Genomic DNA, 22492 nt, shown 5'->3' with positions numbered 1-22492 from the left:
TATTATCACCCCGGCCCACTTGGTCCCCGCGGCTCTCCGCAAGGATATCTTGGAGGGGAAGGATGTCAACCTAGTGGCTCTCCTCATTGCCTCCCAGGACATGGTCGAAAGTAAGGTCTACAATTACGGTGATCTGTCCGTAGTCATGAAGGCCAGGGACCCCAGGCTTAATAAGAAGCTCACTATCCCCGAGTTTGTCCTGGCCTTCGGCATCTACAGGGACGTTTTGTGTTCCGTTTACCCGCAGCGGCGGGAAGAGTTAGATCTTTACTTGCATAAGATAGTGGATTTAGGGCACAAATACGGGGGTTTTACCTTCTTCGACTTTCATAAATCAGTCTCGGCCAAGGCGGCGGCAGCCTTGGCTCAATTCAACGTTCGTGTGGATTGGAGTCTGCTGGATACCGAGCTCTTCTGCAGGCACTTCGCAGGCTTGGCACCTCCCTCCTGTGCCACATGCTCCTCCACATCACATTCTGCCAGCCTTTGCCCCATGGAGGGGGGTGCTGGCAGGTCAGAGCAGCGTGGCCTTAGGGATAAGCTGGGTCGTCCCATAGTGTTTTTAGGTAAAGCCCAGGTTTGCAATAATTTCAATGGGGGGGCGTGCAGCTTCAGTGCTTGCAGGCTGCTCCATGTCTGCTCCATCTGTTTCAGGGCTCACACGAAATCCATGTGTCCATCCAAGATGTACCCTAAACAATGACTAACCAGGGTCAAGGTCGAGGTGCTGGAGTTTTACCTGCAGGCTCATCCGTCTCCACCCCTGGTGGAGTATCTGATTCAGGGGTTCTCGGGTGGGTTCCACACGGGGCTGGTGTCTCTTCCCACGGGGACTCTGGAATGTCCCAATTTACTGTCGGCCAGGGAGGACCCGGAGTCGGTAGATCTACTACTTGAGAAGGAAGTGCAGGAGGGGTTCATGTTAGGCCCCTTCCCGGCCCCCCCCTTCTCCTCTTGGCGTACCAACCCGATCAGTATTGCCACAAGCAAATTCACCAATAAAAAACGCTTGATTATCGACATGTCGGCTCCTCATTCTTCCACCAACCCCAGCCTTAATTCCCTTATTCCTTCAGCCGAGTTCTCACTCCACTATGCCACCGTGGACAATGCCATCCAGGCCATTTTAGGGGCTGGCAGGGCTGCCTGGCTCAGTAAAACGGATATTGCCAATGCCTTCAAGCTGCTGCCTATTCACCCCTCCTTATGGCACATCCACGGTGTGAAGTGGAGGGAGAAATATTATTTCGCCTCCAGGCTGACTTTTGGGTCTAAAAGCAGCCCCAAGATTTTTGATACCTTTGCAGAGACGCTCTGCTGGCTCCTTCTGAATGTCTCCAGGTGCCCCTCGGTGTTGCACTACCTTGATGATTTTCTGTTGGTCGAGAGTAGCAACTGCACGCTGGTCAGTTTAAGTAGTACCTTGGCTTTATTTTCCACCTTAGGGGTTCCCCTGTCACCAGGCAAAACGGTCGGTCCGGTCACCAGGTTGGATTTCTTGGGGATTACCCTGGATTCTGTCTCCATGCAGTCCAGCCACCCTGTGGACAAACTTGAACGTATTCGTGGGGTGGTAGGCAGGTTCCTGGAACTAGGGTCTTTTTCCAGGAAGGAGTTGCAGTCCTTGATCGGGTCATTAAACTTTGCCATGCGTATCATCCCCCAGGGCAGGTCCTTTATCTCTCGGTTGCTGCGGCTGTTGCCAGGTCTTCCGGAGGGTGTTATCTCCCACTTGGATCCCCCTGCCAGGGTGGACCTGGGTATGTGGGTTGAGTTCCTGGAAAGCTGGAACGGTATCTCCATGTTCATCCCGCCCATCTCTGCCCAGTCCCCTGTGTTTTGGACGGATGCGGCCGCCAGTACCGGGTTCGCAGCCATCTTCGGGGACTCATGGTTCAGGGATAGTTGGCCGGCTGAGTCTCTAGCCTTACCTGCTTTCCAGGAGACCTCAGCGCTGTTTGAATTATACCCTATTGTGGCAGCTGCTGTCACCTGGGGTAGGTACTGGTCAGGGAGGGCAGTCAAATGTTTCAGTGACAACATGGCTGCTTGTGATATCATCAACAAAGGCCGTTCATCATCCCTGACTATTATGAGGCTGGTCCGCAGGCTGACCTTGGTAGCTGCCACTTACCAGTTTTTTCTTTACTGTGAGCACATTCCGGGTCACACCAACTTAGCCGCTGACGCTCTTTCCCGCTCCAAATTGCAGGTTTTCTTCACTCTCCACCCGACGGCCGACAGATGTCCCACGCGGACCCCGGAGTTCAAGGATCTGCTCCTGGACTAGCCCGCATCATGGCGCATGGACGGGAGTTGGCCCGTATGGCTCTGTCATCCAACACCAGGAAGGCTTATGACCGAGCCATGGCCATCTTCCAAAGGTTTTTAGTGGAATTTGGGTTGGATGACCAGTCAGTGCAGACCATGGTCGCCTTCGCTGCTTTTTGCCACCTCCAACTCAAGCTATCTGTCAGTACTATTAAACTATATCTGGCGGGTGTTCAACACCACGTTCTGACGCACCATCCAAACTCCTTGCCTTTCCTCCGGGCATATCCTCTGAAGAGCCTCCTGAAGGGCATTGGCAGGATGGATCACCATTCCCCCATCAGGCGGCTGCCGATAGATGGGGAGAAATTTAGGGCCCTCTCCAACTTACTGGACACGTCGCCTTTTGAGCCATACACGAATGCAGTTGTCAAAGCGGCAATGTATCTGGCCTTCTACGGCTTTCTCAGGCCCGGGGAGTTTTCGGTTGCTTCCGCAGCTGAGGGGCGTTTGTGTCTCCTCAAGCGTGATCTGGTCAAATGGGGGGATCATTATGTTTTGACTCTGCAGAGCACCAAGACCAGGCAGGTGGGCCACCCCGTTACCATCCCGTTTTACCCGTCTGGGAATCATTGGTGCCCTGTCAGAGTGTTGGATGTTTTCGTGGCTCAGACCCTGAGCACTCCCGGCCATGCACCGCTCTTTGCGCTCCTGGACGTTCCCCTCACTACGTCCAAATTCATTTTTTACATACGTTCTCTTTGCATCAGACTGGGGTGGGGCCCTGCAGCGCACTCTGGCCATTCCTTCCGGATAGGAGCGGCTACGGCTGCTTCGGGGAATAATACGCCAGGCCATATCATTAAAAGGCTTGGTAGGTGGGAGTCGGACGCCTTCCAAGTTTATATACCGCACCCAGAGAAGGAATTGAGACTGGCTTTTCGCAGGCTTGTGTCCTAAGATGTTTTGAATAAAGTGTGTTGTTTTGCTTACTCTTTTTTGCCCTCTTTATTTACAGGCTACCCCCCTTACGTCGGTTCTGTCACACCACACCGACTGTCCTTACCAGGGGGTGACGACTTTTAGTATTGACCACAAGTGTGCGGCCGCAGGCCGGTATTTGTGGGAGGAGCTAGCGGGCTTTATAGCGCCGCCCCTCCCCTAGACCGGCCTGCTGCCTCGGATCGTCACCCCACCCTCCTTCACCCCTTTTTTCTCTACCTCTTTCCCTTAGGGGTGCCCTCTTTATTTACAGGCTACCCCCCTTACGTCGGTTCTGGCACACCACACCGACTGTCCTTACCAGGGGGTGACGACTTTTAGTATTGACCACAATACGTGCTGATAAAATAGTGCACTGTAAAAAATATTAGAGTATAAAAATAGTGTCAAACGTACAAATCTTAACCGATGACAAATGAATAGTAATGGTGCTAATATGTGAGGTATGTGCACTGGGTAAACAGAAATGGGACTGGGACATAAAGTGCTCAGTGCAACATCTAAAAGAGTGTGTTCTTATACAGAACAACCAGAAAGTAGGTGCCAAATAAATAATATTTTGTTGATCAGGGCAATTAAATAAATAAACAAATCGTGTCCATATATTGGTGGGGGTGACATCAAATCTTGTGCTGTCCTTCTTCCCTTGGTGGGGTTCAGTGACACGTCAAGCTATCTTATCCTTCACCCAGTAGGTAGTGGCCACTTACCAGAAGCACTCAGGCCTCTGGGACCTACAGTGCTTGTAGAGCTCCTTTATCTTTATAGCGACCACCTCCTCCTAGGTAGATACTCAGAAGTACATCTATCCAATAGGACTCCTATGTACTTGGCTCAAGGGGACATCTATCCAGTGGTTCTCAAAAAATGCAGGGAAAGTATTTCATGGAGTTTAAGCATGCATGGGATAGGCATAAGGCTATCCTTCATATAAGATAGGGCCAGGGACTATTCATAGGATTCAGATATATTGGGCAGACTAGATGGGCCAAATGGTTCTTATCTGCCGACACATTCTATGTTTCTATGGTGCAGTATGTTTTATTAGATAGTAACAGAGATAAAAAGAAAAACACTCACATTTAAAAGTGCCTCAAATGGCACTTGCTGACAGCATAAAATTGGCGCAGGTAAAGCAGGAACCACCGAGCCAAGTTCCGCTTGCGTTCCACGCTCCAAACTACCTCAAACCGGAAGTGACGTACTGGACCCTCAATGCATTTCAACCGGATATGGCGTCATCAGGAAGAAGGTAAGTGTCGGTTCTATAATGGCACTTTTGCATTTCTAATTCTGCAACGTATATTGTTTTGTCTCTTTCCTTTGCAGATTGTTGCCTTGGGAGAATTTTCTGCTGCTAGACAGCCAGACTACCTGCCCACCTGGTCCTCCCATGGCACCCCTCCGAGCTCCTAGGGGAAGGAGAGCAGCTAGAGGACCCAGGTGGGCACATTGTCTGGCTTGGGTGTAAGGGAGGCTCCAGTTGTGTCTGGAAGGGAGCTGGCTTCCTCCAGCCTGGGGGAAGCTGGGGGGGGGGGTGGTACCCCCCAAATGGGCATGCTGCTTCTCCTCCTTCCAGCCCTGGAGAGGGCTCTTTGAGGAGAAGCAGCGTGTCCACTGCCTCCCCGCTTCCCAGTTTCACCCACGGGCAGAGAACCGGGTCCTGGTCCAGGCCTTTCTGGTGCTTTATGCCCAGATTGCAGGTACCAGGGCCCATATGACATCTACAACAGAGAAGCAACGCCTGCGAGCATGGGCTGCGTAAGGGCATGTTACCAGAGAACATGGTCTGGATCGTGACCACGTGTTGCTCCTGTCAGACTATGAACAACAATTCCTGCCAATCATCAGTCTGGATACCATGTTGGGCATAACGCGTGGGGATACTGATGATTGGCAGAGTGGTAAGTAACTAACTTGGATGTTACTTGTGTGAGTTGTTGTAAAATTAGTAACTAGTATCCGATCTGTGACATTACTGTACTTTTATACTTGGGCTGCAAATATTTTTTTTAGAAGAATCCTTACAGCCTAATGTTAGTTCCCAAGCTTTTTCTTGTCCTTTTTTGAAGAACATCAGTTCCCTCGTGAAGGAGCAGCTTGAGGTGGACCAGGAGCCGGCGAGGATTCTGCATCCAATGCTGGGGTATGTGATCTAAGTTAACAAGGTGGAAATGTTCCATGAAAATGTTAGCAATGTTGTTTGGATGTGGCCTACATTGTCTGCTTTGCATTTGTGCAGGGACATTCAGGCGCTGCACTGGCAGTGCAAGCAGCTGAGCCTGAACGTCAGGTAAGAATTGTATCTTTTCTAGGCCCCCAAAAGGTTCATACAAAATCAAGGCCATTTCCATTCCTGGCAGGCTTGGATTTGCAAAGGCAAACTTCATGTGTGCCTTGTTTTTTGGTGTAATGGAGCATTTATTAGGCCATATTTTAGACTAGTTAGTGGAATGTTGCAAGTCAGTGGTGTAGTAGGACACTTTGTAGAAATCTGAGGAATGAAGCTACCAGACTAGGGCAATATTTGAACTTTTTTTTTTTTTTTCGTGACACAGAAATTTATTATCTGGTGAAATACGGCCAGATTATAAATATTATTTACACTGGATACAAAAATAGACATCAAGATTTCCTACACCCGGGAATTTCATTCCTAATTCTAAGGCTTGTTCAGCGCCTTCCTGTCCTCAGGGTAATGTATGGGTCGGACAAAGCTGGAGACTCCCATCTAATGCTACTGAGAGGAGATCGGACTGCTTCTCTGAGGTGATCGATCAATTTCCACCTTCTCCAGATCATGTGATGGCTCTTAAATCTCTCAGTAGCCAAGAGATGTCATCTCTACTGTAGATGGAAGCTATCTAAACACAGAGGTCCAGAAATCAGAAAAGTCATATTTTATGAAGGAGCCCAAAACGGGCATGGCCTATCCTGGGGGGAAGGGAGAGGTGGAGGATTCTGGATCATTACAGCTAGGCATGGACGGGGCAAGTGTGGTGGACTTGGCACTCTTGGGGGCTGTAGAATGGAAGGGGAGCGGTCCATGAGAATGACGTTAATGAGCGTATCGAGCATGCAGGTTGTCAATCACAGCTTTGACGAAGTCGCTGGTGGTGGAGTAACCGCCCATGTCTCGCGTCCGCACCTTTCCATGTTTAATCACTTTCTTCACAGCGTCAGAGATGAGGGTGGAGTGATATTCCAGGTTGAGGTGGCGTAACATGTTTGTGGCGGTCAGTAACATGGCGGTTGGATTGGCGATATTCCGGCCCACGGCCTGGGCGAAGGGATGACAGGCCCCCCGTCTCGAACACGGCGTAGTCCGCGCTGTAACTCTCTCCGGGCACCACAGCGGCTCCTCCCACTAGACCCGCCGCCAGGTTATCGATGATGTTCCCGTACAGATTAGGCATCACCAGCACATCAAACTGATACGGATTCTGTACCAGCTGCATGCAGCAGTTATCGATGATGATGGTTTCGAATTGGATTTTGGGATATAATTCAGACAGCTCCTGACAGCACTGCAGGAACAGTCCATCCCCCAGCTTCATGATGTTGGCCTTGTGCACAGCGGTGACTTTGGATCGCCCTTTCTTCGTAGCGTAATCAAAGGCAAACTTGGCGATTCGGTTGGACTTCTCTCTGGTGATGATCTTCAGACACGTGATGACTCCGCTGACACTCTCATGTTCCAGGGAGCTGTACTCGCCCTCGGTTTGCTCTCGGATGATGACCAGGTCCAGGTTGTTGTGTCGGGTTTTGTATCCCGGTAGACTGTTCACATGAACCACATTGGCGAAGAGATCCAACTTCCGTCTGAGTCTCATCTCATAGGAGGCCATTTCACCTTTGTACTCCATGGGGGTGTGGATCTTTACTTTAATGGCCACTTTATTGGTCTCCATGGAGTTCAGCACTTGCTCCAGCTTCTCTGCGGACGCCATGTTCTGCACCTCGCTCAGGTGATGTTCATCGAATTCCACCGGGACATCCGCAGCCTTAAAGACTTCCTTCACAGAGTGCATGAGCTCCGGACCCACTCCGTCCCCGGGGATCATAGTGACACGGAAGGCCCCCTCTGACAGGCCTGACTCCCCCTGGCTGTTGGCGGCTTGTTGGAGGATGGGGGAGGAGGAGAGTGACCTCCTGAGGAGGGAGGAGCCCCGGACACATCTCTCTGCCGCTGCAAAAAGCTGCCTGACCGCCGCCATGATCATATTTGAACTTTTTATTGTACGAACTGTTCAGCCATTGTAATGTTTGCAACCCTCCTATAATGTGTACCCATTATCAGAAGTGTTCCTAGCTTGGCTAGCATTACTATGAGCAAGTGCTTATTGGAAGGACATCCAACTGTTCTAATGTCTGCTTTTTTTATTTATGCTGTGTAACTAATCTTTAAGTATTTTCTAATGAAGCTTTCTAAAGATGTTTTTTTTTTTGTTTGTTTTCTTTTAGTCAGCATTGGATGCAGCTGGATCGTCACCTCTCCCACCTCGTCCATATCTTGTAGATGTGGCAGAGAGGCTGATTGCCCAGATTGAGATCCTAAATGAGCCAAGGAGGCCTGCTGAATCAAGTGAGTTAGTACGGTTGCTGGAGCTCGTACAGGAATCTGTATTAATGTTGACAACGAATCAGCACCTCCTGATTACTAGTCAAAACACATTGATACAGATTCAACAGGATGTGCGTGACAGCCTGAACACCTTGGCAGGCCAGCAGTAGCAGGATCGGCTACATGTCATCGGCCACCTGTTGGGAGATCAAGCGGCAACATTGCCAAAGGCCTCCCAACCAGTACAATCGGCTTACCCAGCAGGTAGTGTTGGTTGGAGGCCCATGGCAGTGTTGCTGCACACTGGGCAGCCAGCTGGGGATGTGACGACTCCCCACATAGCCACTCCCAGCACAATCTTTTTGGTATTTCCTCCTTTCCTTATTCATGTTTATTTTGCACACTAATACAAGGGACAACTCACACATACCCAGTATGTGCGTGTCATTTTTAGTCATTTTATATCTTTTATATAGATTAGTTATAATTCTAAGCTCTTTTTTATTGCATTTAAGATGTAATCATATGTTTTTAATTTATTTCTGTATTTTCCTTGGCACTGGGGTATTTCCTGTTGCTGCCTGTATTGCCCTTTGACATTTGCTGTAGTCATTTCCTATGCGGGTTCTTTTAAGGCCGCCACTGCAGAATGTTCTCATACGTCTCATGAAGGAGCTTAGTGTGCATGCTCCGAATCGCGTTACGTCACTTTCGGAAGGCTTGCGGTTCACCGTTGCCTTCATCCGATCCAGCAACAGCAGCAGCAGCCACAGCAACAGCAGCAGCAACAGCCATAGCAGCAGCAGGAACAGGATGACCTGAGGCTGGTACAGCAGATGCTGCAGCTAAACCCCCAGCTATTTCAGCTTTTGCTGCAGCTGAATCGGCAGCAGCCCCCCCACCTCCTGAGCCACCACCTAATGTTGATGTTTGTGTTTTTTATCTTTTCAGTTTTTGTTTTTTATTTTTTATGTATTTTATATTTATTTCTGTTGCCTTTTTAGTAAATACTTTCTGGGAAAAATTCTAATAGTTTTTTTGGGGGTGGATTTGTGTTTGGCATTACTGTTCGTAATTTTGATATTGTTGTTAATAAATCTAGCTTCCAATAGATTTATATCTTGTATTTTGTGCGTGATGTTGGGCAAGAAATGGCCCTGCCTTGTTAATGTAGGCCTTTCTACACAGGTGCTTCTCCATCTCTAAACATGTGATTACATTTCTAATTGCTAAACACAATCTTCACATAATGAAATCCTAAAAAAGGTGTCCCTTCTAAATTTTCTAGAATTAATTTCTCAGGGAGAACACAAACCAAATCCAACGTGCAACCAATTCCAGCCCACACCACTGTAACAAAAATATTTAATCATAACAATATAAAATTAACAGATTTCAATATTTACAAGTGGACTCAGGAGAAGGATCAACCCCGCCAGCCACTCCAAGTAGGCAATTCTGCCACTGCACCACTTTAGTGCCTTGAGTGCAAGGGGCAGTGTGATTTCCTTCTCACCTGGGGAGAAAGAGACAAGATAATTACCTTGAGGCAAAATGCTGAAATCAAGGATTGACAAAACCAAGACATCAAAAACTAGGCACTGGAGTATATATTTGCCCTGTTTTCTCTACATTCTTGCTCAAACATGATAGAATGCTGGTCTAGATAGTTACACTCAAATGCTTAATCCACAAAAATGTTTGGGGCAGGTGAAAGGTGAAATCCTTGGTCAACCAGAAGACATTTTGAACTTCAAACTTCTATGGATATATCCGTGTTGGGAATGCTGTACAATTCGATCCACACAGGATCAGAGCTTCCTATTGGCCTGATGGTTTGAGTAATCAGATATGTTGGAAGGGAGGAGGCTCCTAGTAAGCTGAGGTGTGGTCTTTCATCTGTTAGCATTGAAGCCTGAAGATGGTAGAGATCACAGTGGAGAAAGCACTTTGTTCTGGCTAACAAGTAGATCCTAGATGCTCCAGCTTGAAGGGGCCATAAGCCTAGCAAAAAAACTTGCAGGGGAAAGTGTTCTAAAGGTTCAACAAGATGACTTTTGATTTTAGTAACTGTTCAACCAAAGCAATGTAAAAGGCTTGCCATGTCATCCTCAATAGGTCAAGACAAACATTTGTAACAATGGTATGTGTTGTGTTCAATTGCTTCCCAGGATACATGTGCACACATCTCTCTCTATCCCAAACAAAATGTAGATTGAATCCTCTCTCTCACTATCTATAGCAGGCATGTCCAACCTGCGGCCCGGAACGGCAGGCGATGCGGCCCACTGCCCCCTGATAATTATTTTTTTGCTGGGGAGTAAAGAAGTTGAGTTGGGGTCACGGCCACAGCGGCATCCATCTAACTGTAGGCAGAGGCTTCCTCGGAGGGGGATCATCCACTAGTTGTGTTAAATTAGTGCTGGATAGGGGGCGCAGAAGCGCGGGAAGGGTGCAGCAGCGTTGTATTACTTATATACCTTAACTATAGTATATATTTTATATGCGGCCCGAGAAAATTTCTCTACACTCAATGTGGCCCAGAGAAGCCAAAAGGTTGGACACCCATGATCTATAGCATGGGTGTCCAACCTTTTGGCTTCTCTGGGCCACATTGAATGTAGAGAAATTTTCTCGGGCCACATATAAAATATATACTATAGTTAAGGTATATAAGTAATAAAATGCCGCTGCGCCCCCCATCCACACTTATTTAACACAATTAAAGGATGACCAATGAAAGGGAATCAGTATACAGAGGTTTACTTCTTCTGAAAGATATTAAAGGAACACTCTAACCACCATGACCACTTCAGTGATTTGAAGTAGTCATGGTGGTAGGAGTCAGAAACACATGCTGGGATATTTACAGTTATGTGCTGGGGGATAGTTGCACCCCTAGCACATATGACTTAGGCAGCCAGAAAATGTCATGTCCTTATTCATACATTATGACAAAACATAACTAGTTATTAAAAGACATATTGCAACAATTTACACACGCTAATGCACATAACTTTTCTACTTATTTTGCAGACTGCTGGCGGTTACTGCTGGCGGGTACTGCTGGCAGTTACTGCTAGTGGGTAATGCTGGTGGGTAATGCTGGTCATGTGGGTACTGCTGGAGGTAGCAGTGGCTGCAGTAGAGAGCAGAACCGCTGCTTCCTTTATAGCTTCTGTCACAGGCGGAGTGCATTTCATATCACTCCACCTGTGACAGAGCTGGAACTATACAGGAGGCAGCGGCTTTATCACTGATTGCAGACATCCTAAGTCTCCCGCAGCAGCCGGGAGATCGCACAGCACCTGCAGCCTAAACAGTGCCCATCCAATGCAGATTCACCAGTGCGTGCCCATCCAATGCAGCCTCACCAGTGCGTGCCCATCCAATGCAGTTGCAGCCTCTGCCTACAGTTGGTTGGAAGCCGGTGTGGCCTTGCCCCCAACTTGACTTCCTTCCTCCCCTGAAAAAAATAAAAAAATTGTCAGTGGGCCGCATTGGCTGCAGTTCCGGGCCGCAGGTTGGACATGCCTGATCTATAGCTCTAAAGAGACACATTGTAGAGACTCACCACTTGGTAGCCTGAGTCAGACCTGTGTCTGGGGTTGATCCTTCTCCTGAGCAGCCCCACTTCTGTCTGACAAAACTGTGTGAAGTGAGAGAGAGAAAAAAGATTAGCAATGAATTTCAACAAACAAAATGGAGGTTATGCAGTCATGAAAAACCTCAAACCCCCACTCCTCTCATCTATATCCCCACCATATCCACCCACTCTCCTTCCCCCTCCACACTCCCCTAAAAGGGCGCTATTTGCACATTTTCAGTGGTGAAGCTGATTTCTACACTGCAAGCTTCCTGCTTCAGGGAGAAGCTTGTAGCCTTAGAGATATGTACTCCATGCTTTTGTGCTGAAGGTGGTTCTCTGAAGAGGTTTGGCTGAGGCACCAACAACATCAAAGTGTTTGGACCATCTCATTTTTTGAGGCTTCTAAAAAACAATCAGGTTATACTTACCCACTGTCGCCTGTTTAGTGGTTTTGCACTTTTACAGTCCTGATCCTCCTCTTCACAGGTCCCTCTCCACCCCTCTGGGCACCTCCCTCCTGTTGATTGCCCCCACAGCAGGCAGCTTGCTATGGAGGCACCTGAGGTGAAGCCAAGCTCCCTGTGTCCAATCAGGCACTAGGCTGTGAGCCGGCCAGGCCCTCTGATTGTCTTAATGATTTGGACTGACAGCAGGAGGAGGCAATATTGTCATGCTGCCATCTCAGCCAAGGAGGAGGGAGAGTCTGGACATGACAAGTGTCTCCTGCAACATTGCTGGAGTGAGATGGGCCCAGGTAAGTATAAGGGGGCTGATGCACACAACAGACTTTTAATCCTAATGCATAGAATGCAGGGCCGGATTAAGAGCATCATGGGCTTGGTGCTGAGGATTTTGAAGGGCCTTAAGGGCCGTGCCTTGGCATGCACCCAGAGGAGGAAGGGTGCAGCCATGCATGCCTAATTCAACATGGGATGCTGTCTCTGAAGCCCATAAACACATCCATGCATCGGCAACTGTCCCTCCTTGTCCGGCCTTCGCGCTGTGTGGGGGGGTTCTGAGGGTGCTACCTGGGGAAGCGAGCATAGAAGCCAGACTTCTGTGTTTACAAGTGACAGAAGAGCGGTAACAGTGAATATGGCCAACCCGGGGCCTATATAAAAGGTAGGGGCCTGGAGCTGCAGCTCCAATAGCCCCTACGTTAATCTGGCCCTGATAGAATGCATTAAGAGAAAGAACCTGCTGCCTTTACAACTACTTTAATTCTGCTCTGCCCCATACACATTTAGACTTTCTTACCCTAACAAATTTGGCACATTATAGCAAAAGCACACATTACTCACCTTCACCAACTCGGCTTGGGCCTTCCGAGGTAGATGGCCTCTGGTCATCATAAGCTATAACAAAAAACATACAAAAATGTGAACCCCAATTTGTTAGATACCAGGGGTTAAGCATTTGTAAACTTGTGAAAAACACACACAATGTTGAAGCCAAGCCACCCCCATTTTAAATGTTGTAAACACCAAGACAAGATGAGATTCACATGGCCAAAAAGAAAATAGAGTTACAAAAAACGCCATGTACATTTTAGGGAAAACAACCAAAAATTAGAGGAGGGTGGCCTAAGAAAGTGACTAAAGACTAAAATGCCCAGTAATGCTCCCCACTACCACCTTCCAATAAGGAAAGTTAACCACTACTCTCTGCACACTGACCGTGTTGCCCAAAATAAACTTGCAATTAGTGGTCATTATTAGAAGATCCTAAAAAAAAATCAAGGATGGCCAACCTTACATTGGCCCTCATGGGATATGCTCTATCCTTGAGCTTCCCAATCCTCCATGTCAACCTTCCTGTCACATCTAGCTAAAATACACTGAATTTGCCACAAACTTACATATGCACATATACACATCACCCTAGCACACACATTACATGTGAGAATCACATTGAATGTGCTTACAGTGTGGTTCAGGGGAGCCTCCTGATGCAAAGTGATTTCTAATCAACATCTCTAAAATTAAAATGCTTCTGCTTACCATCAATAATTCGGAGCAGCTCCACTGGCTCACTCCCTGGGACCACGTAATCCAACGTTGCAGTCCTCCTCCTCCCCTTTTTCACCAAGCAGACCACCGATTGGCCCCTTCCAGCTGTGTCTAGAACCAGAAGATAAAGAGGATATCATTTAAGGCCAAATTCGAAAGGGAGTTCAAAAGGCTGTGAACGAACACACACACACACACACACACACACGGGGGGCTATTCTGGGCAGTTGATGGAGAGGGGGGGATTCTGGCACACACAAACACACCCCCCCCCCCCCACACACACACACACAAAAATGCACACACACACACATCTTTGAGCATATTTAATCCACATATTGACTTACCAGAGATTTGCTCCGCTGCCTTCTTCAGTGCTCTTGAGCGTGCCTCTTCACGTCGCTCCAAGAGCGCTGAAGATCGGTAATGCATGTTCAGAGCTGGAATCTCCGCCACAGCTTCATCCAGAGTCTGTGCATGATGGTCTGCTTGGTGAAGAGCTTTCGGTTGTTGGCATCATACCGTTGGAGGGTCTGTGGAAACAGCACATTATGTTTTACTAAAAGACCATAAAAATGTGGTAACCAAGCTCAAAACATACATAAGAAACATTTAGAGATTTGTGACCAATGATAATCATTTTTGGTGATACAGATAAATCTATGTAAACATCTATCTCCATGCCCTATGTTGCCGCACAGTGGTGATGACCTCAACATGGGGTTTGCATTGGGGAAAGGGGGCCTTAACCACTTTAGCACTAGCCACTGTGCTGCTACTGCGGCACAGTAGCTCGTTATCGTCTAGCGATGTAGACCTACGTCGCTAGACTCCTCCCCTGTAGGCGGCGCTTGCGCGCCGCCGGAGGCGCGCTCCCGCTGTTTTCATTCACAGCGGGAGTCGGGCCAGGGGAGGAGCGGCGGCGATCGCCGCTGCTCTGCCCCGATCGTCGGGGAATCCAGTTTGGCGATCCGCCCGCCTGTGTAAACAGAGCGGGCGGATCTCCTAAGTGACAGATCGGAGTCACTGGCTCACTCAATCACCTCCCCCCCTACACGTTAGTAAGCACCAGGCATACATTAACCCCTCCCTCTCCAATAAAATTAACCCCTTCCCTGCCAGTGTCATTTTTACAGTAACAGTGCATATTTATAGCACTGATTACTGCAGTAATGTCACTGGTACCCCAAAAGTGTCAAAAATGTCAGTCAAGGGTCCGATCTGTCCGCCGCAATGTCGCAGTCCCGCAAAAAAAAAAAAAAAAAAATCGCAGATTGCCGCCATTACGCGTTAAAAAAAAAAAACAACAAAAATGACATAAATCTTTCCCTTAGTTAGTAAACGCAATAACTTTTGCGCAAACCAATCAAAATACGCTTATTGCGATTTTTTTTACCAAACATGGGTAGCAGAAAACAAATTGACCAAAAATTAAAAAAAAATTGGTTTTTACATCTTTTTTGCGGGGAATTTCATATAAAAAAATGTTAAAAATATTGTTATTTTTTCAAAATAAACGCTCTTTTTTGGTTTATAGCACAAAAAGTAAAAATCGCACAGGTGATCAAACACCACCAAAAGAAAGCTCTGTTTGTGGGAAAAAAGGACGTAAATTTCGTTTGGGTACGGCGTCGCATAACCGCGCAATTGTCAGTTAAAGTCACACAGCGCCGAATCGCAAAAAGTGACCCAGACGTAAGACAGCAAAATGCTCTAGTGGTAAAGTGGTTAAACACCCACCTCAAAGTATCTTATCCCCATGTGGAGGCTTATCTACATCACCCTGGGCAGTGTTTGGGGGGGGGGGGGTGGATGTGGGCAAGTGGTTTTCATGGATGGTCATGCCCCCTTTACAAGGTGTCACCAATATTCTGTCACCCACCCAACCCCAAAGTGTAATAACTCCTTTAGTTAGCTGTTACTTAACACAACCCATACTCATTCACAGGAGGGAGGGGCATTCACAAGAGGGAGGGACATTCACAGGAGGGAGGGGCTATGATCTGGGAACACACCTGTTAAAGGAGGCATTCAGACATTCCAAAGTCTCCTGGGCGCAGAGCAAACCTAACCACTGGCCTGGCTTCTAGGGAAAGGCCCATGTCCCTATCAACATATGGACAAGGTGCTTTAGGGTAGTGATGGCAGGTCTGCTCTGGATTTGGGTGGAGGGGGGACACCCATGACATTATTTGAGCCTATCTTTTGGCATATTGTTTCCATTAAAAGCTAGTCAAGCAACAAAGGCCACCATATTCATTGGCGGGGGTAGGGGGTTTGAGAGATGTTTGGCTTTTTGTATTTTCTACTGTACTGAAAAAGGCACTCTTTACACATTTTGGAATCTTTACCTATGCAATGTTGTTTGTCGCATGGTAAAGATACCATAGCATTTTCTAAGCAGACTAAGGAAAACACCCATACATTCTTTGCAACTCCAGTCCTCAGGATGCACTAACAGGCCAGGTTTGCAAACTAACTAAAATACATGACAGGTGAGCTAATTTGCTTCCCAGTGATTGCAGTACTCTAGTCTGCACCTCCCCAAGGTAATAATTAAAATCAGCCTATTAGTGGGTCCTGAGGACTGGAGTTGAATACCACTTAGGATTGGCCCTTTTGGGAGGTGTGGCTTCTGGACACATGCTCAGCAAGATTGGCCATCTTATGATCTACCAAGTCAGAAATACGATGAGATGGAGATGAGACTGAGATGAGACTGAGATGAGACTGAGATGAGACGCGCTTGCAGTGCATTGTGTGATTGGACAAAGGCAGGCTGGATGACATGAGATGAAATTGAGATAGAGATAGAGATAGAGATTGAGATTAGATGAGATGAGAGTGTGTAAAGCTGGTGAGAAATATGGCGATTCATGTCAATGGGGCCGCGCCATAAGCTTTAAGCCAAGGCGTAGCTTGCGGTGGCAGCCCCATAATAAACTGCCACTCTGCCCAATATAAAAAAAACCCACCCCAAAAACACGGGACCAAAATACCACAGGATGAGATGAGAAGAGATGAGCTGAGATTGAGATGAAAGTGTCACGCTGGTGAGAAATTTGGCGATTCATGTAAATGGGGCCGCACCACAAGCGTCAAACCAAGGCGTAGCTTGCTGTTGCCGCCCCATGAACAGCCACTCTGCCCAGAAAGAAAAAAAGAAAAAAACCCAACCCAAAAACACGGGACCAAAATACCACAGGATGAGATGAGATGAGTTGAGATGAGCTGAGCTGAGCTGAGATTGAGATTAGATGAGATGAAAGTGTAACGCTGGTGAGAAATTTAGCGATTCATGTCAATGGGGCCACGTCACAAGCGTCCAGCAAATGCGTAGCTTGCGGTTGCAGCCCCATAATAAACTTGCCACTCTACCCAGAAAAAAAAAACCCACCCCAAAAACACGGGACCAAAATACCACAGGATGAGATGAGATGAGAGTGTGTCGCGCTGGTGATAAATTTGGCGATTCGTGTCAGTGGGGCCGCGCCACAAGCGTCGAGCCGAGGCGTAGGTTGCGGTTGCAACCCCATAATAAAACTGCCACTCTCTGCCCCGGGAAGAAGAATAAAAAAAAGGGAAAACACGTGAACAGGGTGAAACACGGGAAGGGGTTAACACCAGGGGCGATCAAAGGGTTAAGTGTGTCCCTAGGGGATGCTTTCTAACTGTATGGCGGATCGACTCACTGGATGAACATAGAGACCTATTCTCCTAAATAGGAGGAGGAGGCGCTCTTTCGGGTGCTGTCGCCAACGGACTGAATGGCAGGCCATCGTGTGCCTTGCCGAGCGCGTGGTGCCCAAGCGGCTGGTGTTCTGTCCGCGCTTGAGCCGCTTGAGACAGATGTTGCAAAACGGCAACACGCTGCGGTCTGCTGCACATGTGCTGAAAGAACAAAAGAAAAATTAAATAAAAAAAAAAAAAAAGTCAGCGGGGAGTTTGTAGCACCCTGCACCGAGATGAGATGAGATGAGATGAGATGAGAAGCTTGTTTTAATCTTGTGGCTCTTTCGGGTGCTGTCGCCAACAGACTGAATGGCGGGCCATCGTGTGCCTTGCCGAGCGCGTGGTGCCCAAGCGGCTGGTGTTCTGTCCGCGCTTGAGCCGCTTGAGACAGATGTTGCAAAACGGCAACACGCTGCAGTCTGCTGCACATGTGCTGAAAGAACAAAAGAAAAATTAAATAAAAAAAAAAAAAAAAAAAAAAAAAGTCAGCGGGGAGTTTGTAGCACCCTGCACCGAGATGAGATGAGATGAGATGAGATGAGATGAGAAGCTTGTTTTGATCTTGTGGCTCTTTCGGGTGCTGTCGCCAACAGACTGAATGGCGGGCCATCGTGTGCCTTGCCGAGCGCGTGGTGCCCAAGCGGCTGGTGTTCTGTCCGCGCTTGAGCCGCTTGAGACAGATGTTGCAAAACGGCAACACGCTGCAGTCTGCTGCACATGTGCTGAAAGAACAAAAGAAAAATTAAATAAAAAAAAAAAAAAAAAAAAAAAAAGTCAGCGGGGAGTTTGTAGCACCCTGCACCGAGATGAGATGAGATGAGATGAGATGAGATGAGAAGCTTGTTTTGATCTTGTGGCTCTTTCGGGTGCTGTCGCCAACAGACTGAATGGCGGGCCATCGTGTGCCTTGCCGAGCGCGTGGTGCCCAAGCGGCTGGTGTTCTGTCCGCGCTTGAGCCGCTTGAGACAGATGTTGCAAAACGGCAACACGCTGCAGTCTGCTGCACATGTGCTGAAAGAACAAAAGAAAAATTAAATAAAAAAAAAAAAAAAAAAAAAAAAGTCAGCGGGGAGTTTGTAGCACCCTGCACCGAGATGAGATGAGATGAGATGAGATGAGATGAGAAGCTTGTTTTGATCTTGTGGCTCTTTCGGGTGCTGTCGCCAACAGACTGAATGGCGGGCCATCGTGTGCCTTGCCGAGCGCGTGGTGCCCAAGCGGCTGGTGTTCTGTCCGCGCTTGAGCCGCTTGAGACAGATGTTGCAAAACGGCAACACGCTGCAGTCTGCTGCACATGTGCTGAAAGAACAAAAGAAAAATTAAATAAAAAAAAAAAAAAAAAAGTCAGCGGGGAGTTTGTAGCACCCTGCACCGAGATGAGATGAGATGAGATGAGATGAGATGAGAAGCTTGTTTTGATCTTGTGGCTCTTTCGGGTGCTGTCGCCAACAGACTGAATGGCGGGCCATCGTGTGCCTTGCCGAGCGCGTGGTGCCCAAGCGGCTGGTGTTCTGTCCGCGCTTGAGCCGCTTGAGACAGATGTTGCAAAACGGCAACACGCTGCAGTCTGCTGCACATGTGCTGAAAGAACAAAAGAAAAATTAAATAAAAAAAAAAAAAAAAAAAAAAAAAAAGTCAGCGGGGAGTTTGTAGCACCCTGCACCGAGATGAGATGAGATGAGATGAGATGAGATGAGAAGCTTGTTTTGATCTTGTGGCTCTTTCGGGTGCTGTCGCCAACAGACTGAATGGCGGGCCATCGTGTGCCTTGCCGAGCGCGTGGTGCCCAAGCGGCTGGTGTTCTGTCCGCGCTTGAGCCGCTTGAGACAGATGTTGCAAAACGGCAACACGCTGCAGTCTGCTGCACATGTGCTGAAAGAACAAAAGAAAAATTAAATAAAAAAAAAAAAAAAAAAAAAAAAAAGTCAGCGGGGAGTTTGTAGCACCCTGCACCGAGATGAGATGAGATGAGATGAGATGAGATGAGAAGCTTGTTTTGATCTTGTGGCTCTTTCGGGTGCTGTCGCCAACAGACTGAATGGCGGGCCATCGTGTGCCTTGCCGAGCGCGTGGTGCCCAAGCGGCTGGTGTTCTGTCCGCGCTTGAGCCGCTTGAGACAGATGTTGCAAAACGGCAACACGCTGCAGTCTGCTGCACATGTGCTGAAAGAACAAAAGAAAAATTAAATAAAAAAAAAAAAAAAAAAAAGTCAGCGGGGAGTTTGTAGCACCCTGCACCGAGATGAGATGAGATGAGATGAGATGAGATGAGAAGCTTGTTTTGATCTTGTGGCTCTTTCGGGTGCTGTCGCCAACAGACTGAATGGCGGGCCATCGTGTGCCTTGCCGAGCGCGTGGTGCCCAAGCGGCTGGTGTTCTGTCCGCGCTTGAGCCGCTTGAGACAGATGTTGCAAAACGGCAACACGCTGCAGTCTGCTGCACATGTGCTGAAAGAACAAAAGAAAAATTAAATAAAAAAAAAAAAAAAAAAAAAAAGTCAGCGGGGAGTTTGTAGCACCCTGCACCGAGATGAGATGAGATGAGATGAGATGAGATGAGAAGCTTGTTTTGATCTTGTGGCTCTTTCGGGTGCTGTCGCCAACAGACTGAATGGCGGGCCATCGTGTGCCTTGCCGAGCGCGTGGTGCCCAAGCGGCTGGTGTTCTGTCCGCGCTTGAGCCGCTTGAGACAGATGTTGCAAAACGGCAACACGCTGCAGTCTGCTGCACATGTGCTGAAAGAACAAAAGAAAAATTAAATAAAAAAAAAAAAAAAAAAAAAAAGTCAGCGGGGAGTTTGTAGCACCCTGCACCGAGATGAGATGAGATGAGATGAGATGAGATGAGAAGCTTGTTTTGATCTTGTGGCTCTTTCGGGTGCTGTCGCCAACAGACTGAATGGCGGGCCATCGTGTGCCTTGCCGAGCGCGTGGTGCCCAAGCGGCTGGTGTTCTGTCCGCGCTTGAGCCGCTTGAGACAGATGTTGCAAAACGGCAACACGCTGCAGTCTGCTGCACATGTGCTGAAAGAACAAAAGAAAAATTAAATAAAAAAAAAAAAAAAAAGTCAGCGGGGAGTTTGTAGCACCCTGCACCGAGATGAGATGAGATGAGATGAGATGAGAAGCTTGTTTTGATCTTGTGGCTCTTTCGGGTGCTGTCGCCAACAGACTGAATGGCGGGCCATCGTGTGCCTTGCCGAGCGCGTGGTGCCCAAGCGGCTGGTGTTCTGTCCGCGCTTGAGCCGCTTGAGACAGATGTTGCAGAACGGCAACACGCTGCAGTCTGCTGCACATGTGCTGAAAGAACAAAAGAAAAATTAAATAAAAAAAAAAAAAAAAAGTCAGCGGGGAGTTTGTAGCACCCTGCACCGAGATGAGATGAGATGAGATGAGATGAGATGAGAAGCTTGTTTTGATCTTGTGGCTCTTTCGGGTGCTGTCGCCAACAGACTGAATGGCGGGCCATCGTGTGCCTTGCCGAGCGCGTGGTGCCCAAGCGGCTGGTGTTCTGTCCGCGCTTGAGCCGCTTGAGACAGATGTTGCAAAACGGCAACACGCTGCAGTCTGCTGCACATGTGCTGAAAGAACAAAAGAAAAATTAAATAAAAAAAAAAAAAAAAAAAAAAGTCAGCGGGGAGTTTGTAGCACCCTGCACCGAGATGAGATGAGATGAGATGAGATGAGATGAGAAGCTTGTTTTGATCTTGTGGCTCTTTCGGGTGCTGTCGCCAACAGACTGAATGGCGGGCCATCGTGTGCCTTGCCGAGCGCGTGGTGCCCAAGCGGCTGGTGTTCTGTCCGCGCTTGAGCCGCTTGAGACAGATGTTGCAAAACGGCAACACGCTGCAGTCTGCTGCACATGTGCTGAAAGAACAAAAGAAAAATTAAATAAAAAAAAAAAAAAAAAAAAAAAGTCAGCGGGGAGTTTGTAGCACCCTGCACCGAGATGAGATGAGATGAGATGAGATGAGATGAGAAGCTTGTTTTGATCTTGTGGCTCTTTCGGGTGCTGTCGCCAACAGACTGAATGGCGGGCCATCGTGTGCCTTGCCGAGCGCGTGGTGCCCAAGCGGCTGGTGTTCTGTCCGCGCTTGAGCCGCTTGAGACAGATGTTGCAAAACGGCAACACGCTGCAGTCTGCTGCACATGTGCTGAAAGAACAAAAGAAAAATTAAATAAAAAAAAAAAAAAAAAAAAAAAAGTCAGCGGGGAGTTTGTAGCACCCTGCACCGAGATGAGATGAGATGAGATGAGATGAGATGAGAAGCTTGTTTTGATCTTGTGGCTCTTTCGGGTGCTGTCGCCAACAGACTGAATGGCGGGCCATCGTGTGCCTTGCCGAGCGCGTGGTGCCCAAGCGGCTGGTGTTCTGTCCGCGCTTGAGCCGCTTGAGACAGATGTTGCAAAACGGCAACACGCTGCAGTCTGCTGCACATGTGCTGAAAGAACAAAAGAAAAATTAAATAAAAAAAAAAAAAAAAAAAAGTCAGCGGGGAGTTTGTAGCACCCTGCACCGAGATGAGATGAGATGAGATGAGATGAGATGAGAAGCTTGTTTTGATCTTGTGGCTCTTTCGGGTGCTGTCGCCAACAGACTGAATGGCGGGCCATCGTGTGCCTTGCCGAGCGCGTGGTGCCCAAGCGGCTGGTGTTCTGTCCGCGCTTGAGCCGCTTGAGACAGATGTTGCAAAACGGCAACACGCTGCAGTCTGCTGCACATGTGCTGAAAGAACAAAAGAAAAATTAAATAAAAAAAAAAAAAAAAAAGTCAGCGGGGAGTTTGTAGCACCCTGCACCGAGATGAGATGAGATGAGATGAGATGAGATGAGAAGCTTGTTTTGATCTTGTGGCTCTTTCGGGTGCTGTCGCCAACAGACTGAATGGCGGGCCATCGTGTGCCTTGCCGAGCGCGTGGTGCCCAAGCGGCTGGTGTTCTGTCCGCGCTTGAGCCGCTTGAGACAGATGTTGCAAAACGGCAACACGCTGCAGTCTGCTGCACATGTGCTGAAAGAACAAAAGAAAAATTAAATAAAAAAAAAAAAAAAAAAAGTCAGCGGGGAGTTTGTAGCACCCTGCACCGAGATGAGATGAGATGAGATGAGATGAGATGAGAAGCTTGTTTTGATCTTGTGGCTCTTTCGGGTGCTGTCGCCAACAGACTGAATGGCGGGCCATCGTGTGCCTTGCCGAGCGCGTGGTGCCCAAGCGGCTGGTGTTCTGTCCGCGCTTGAGCCGCTTGAGACAGATGTTGCAAAACGGCAACACGCTGCAGTCTGCTGCACATGTGCTGAAAGAACAAAAGAAAAATTAAATAAAAAAAAAAAA

The 22492-nt window shown here is 48.1% G+C and overlaps 1 protein-coding gene across 1 annotated transcript; it reads right to left on the bottom strand.

Moving 5' to 3' along the window:
- Nucleotides 1-6023: 6023 nt before the first annotated feature.
- LOC309565030 (isocitrate dehydrogenase [NAD] subunit beta, mitochondrial-like) lies at nt 6024-7487 on the bottom strand. The gene is given in 2 exon segments (XM_082269765.1): nt 6024-6580; nt 6582-7487. Coding segments are annotated over 2 exon segments (1005 nt in total). The 5' UTR covers nt 7338-7487; the 3' UTR covers nt 6024-6331.
- Between the last annotated feature and the right edge of the window lie 15005 nt (nt 7488-22492).

Source organism: Pelophylax lessonae, assembly GCF_965119305.1.
Source record: "Pelophylax lessonae genome assembly, chromosome: 10".
Taxonomy (NCBI): domain Eukaryota; kingdom Metazoa; phylum Chordata; class Amphibia; order Anura; family Ranidae; genus Pelophylax; species Pelophylax lessonae.
This window is presented reverse-complemented; position numbering and strand designations above follow the sequence as displayed.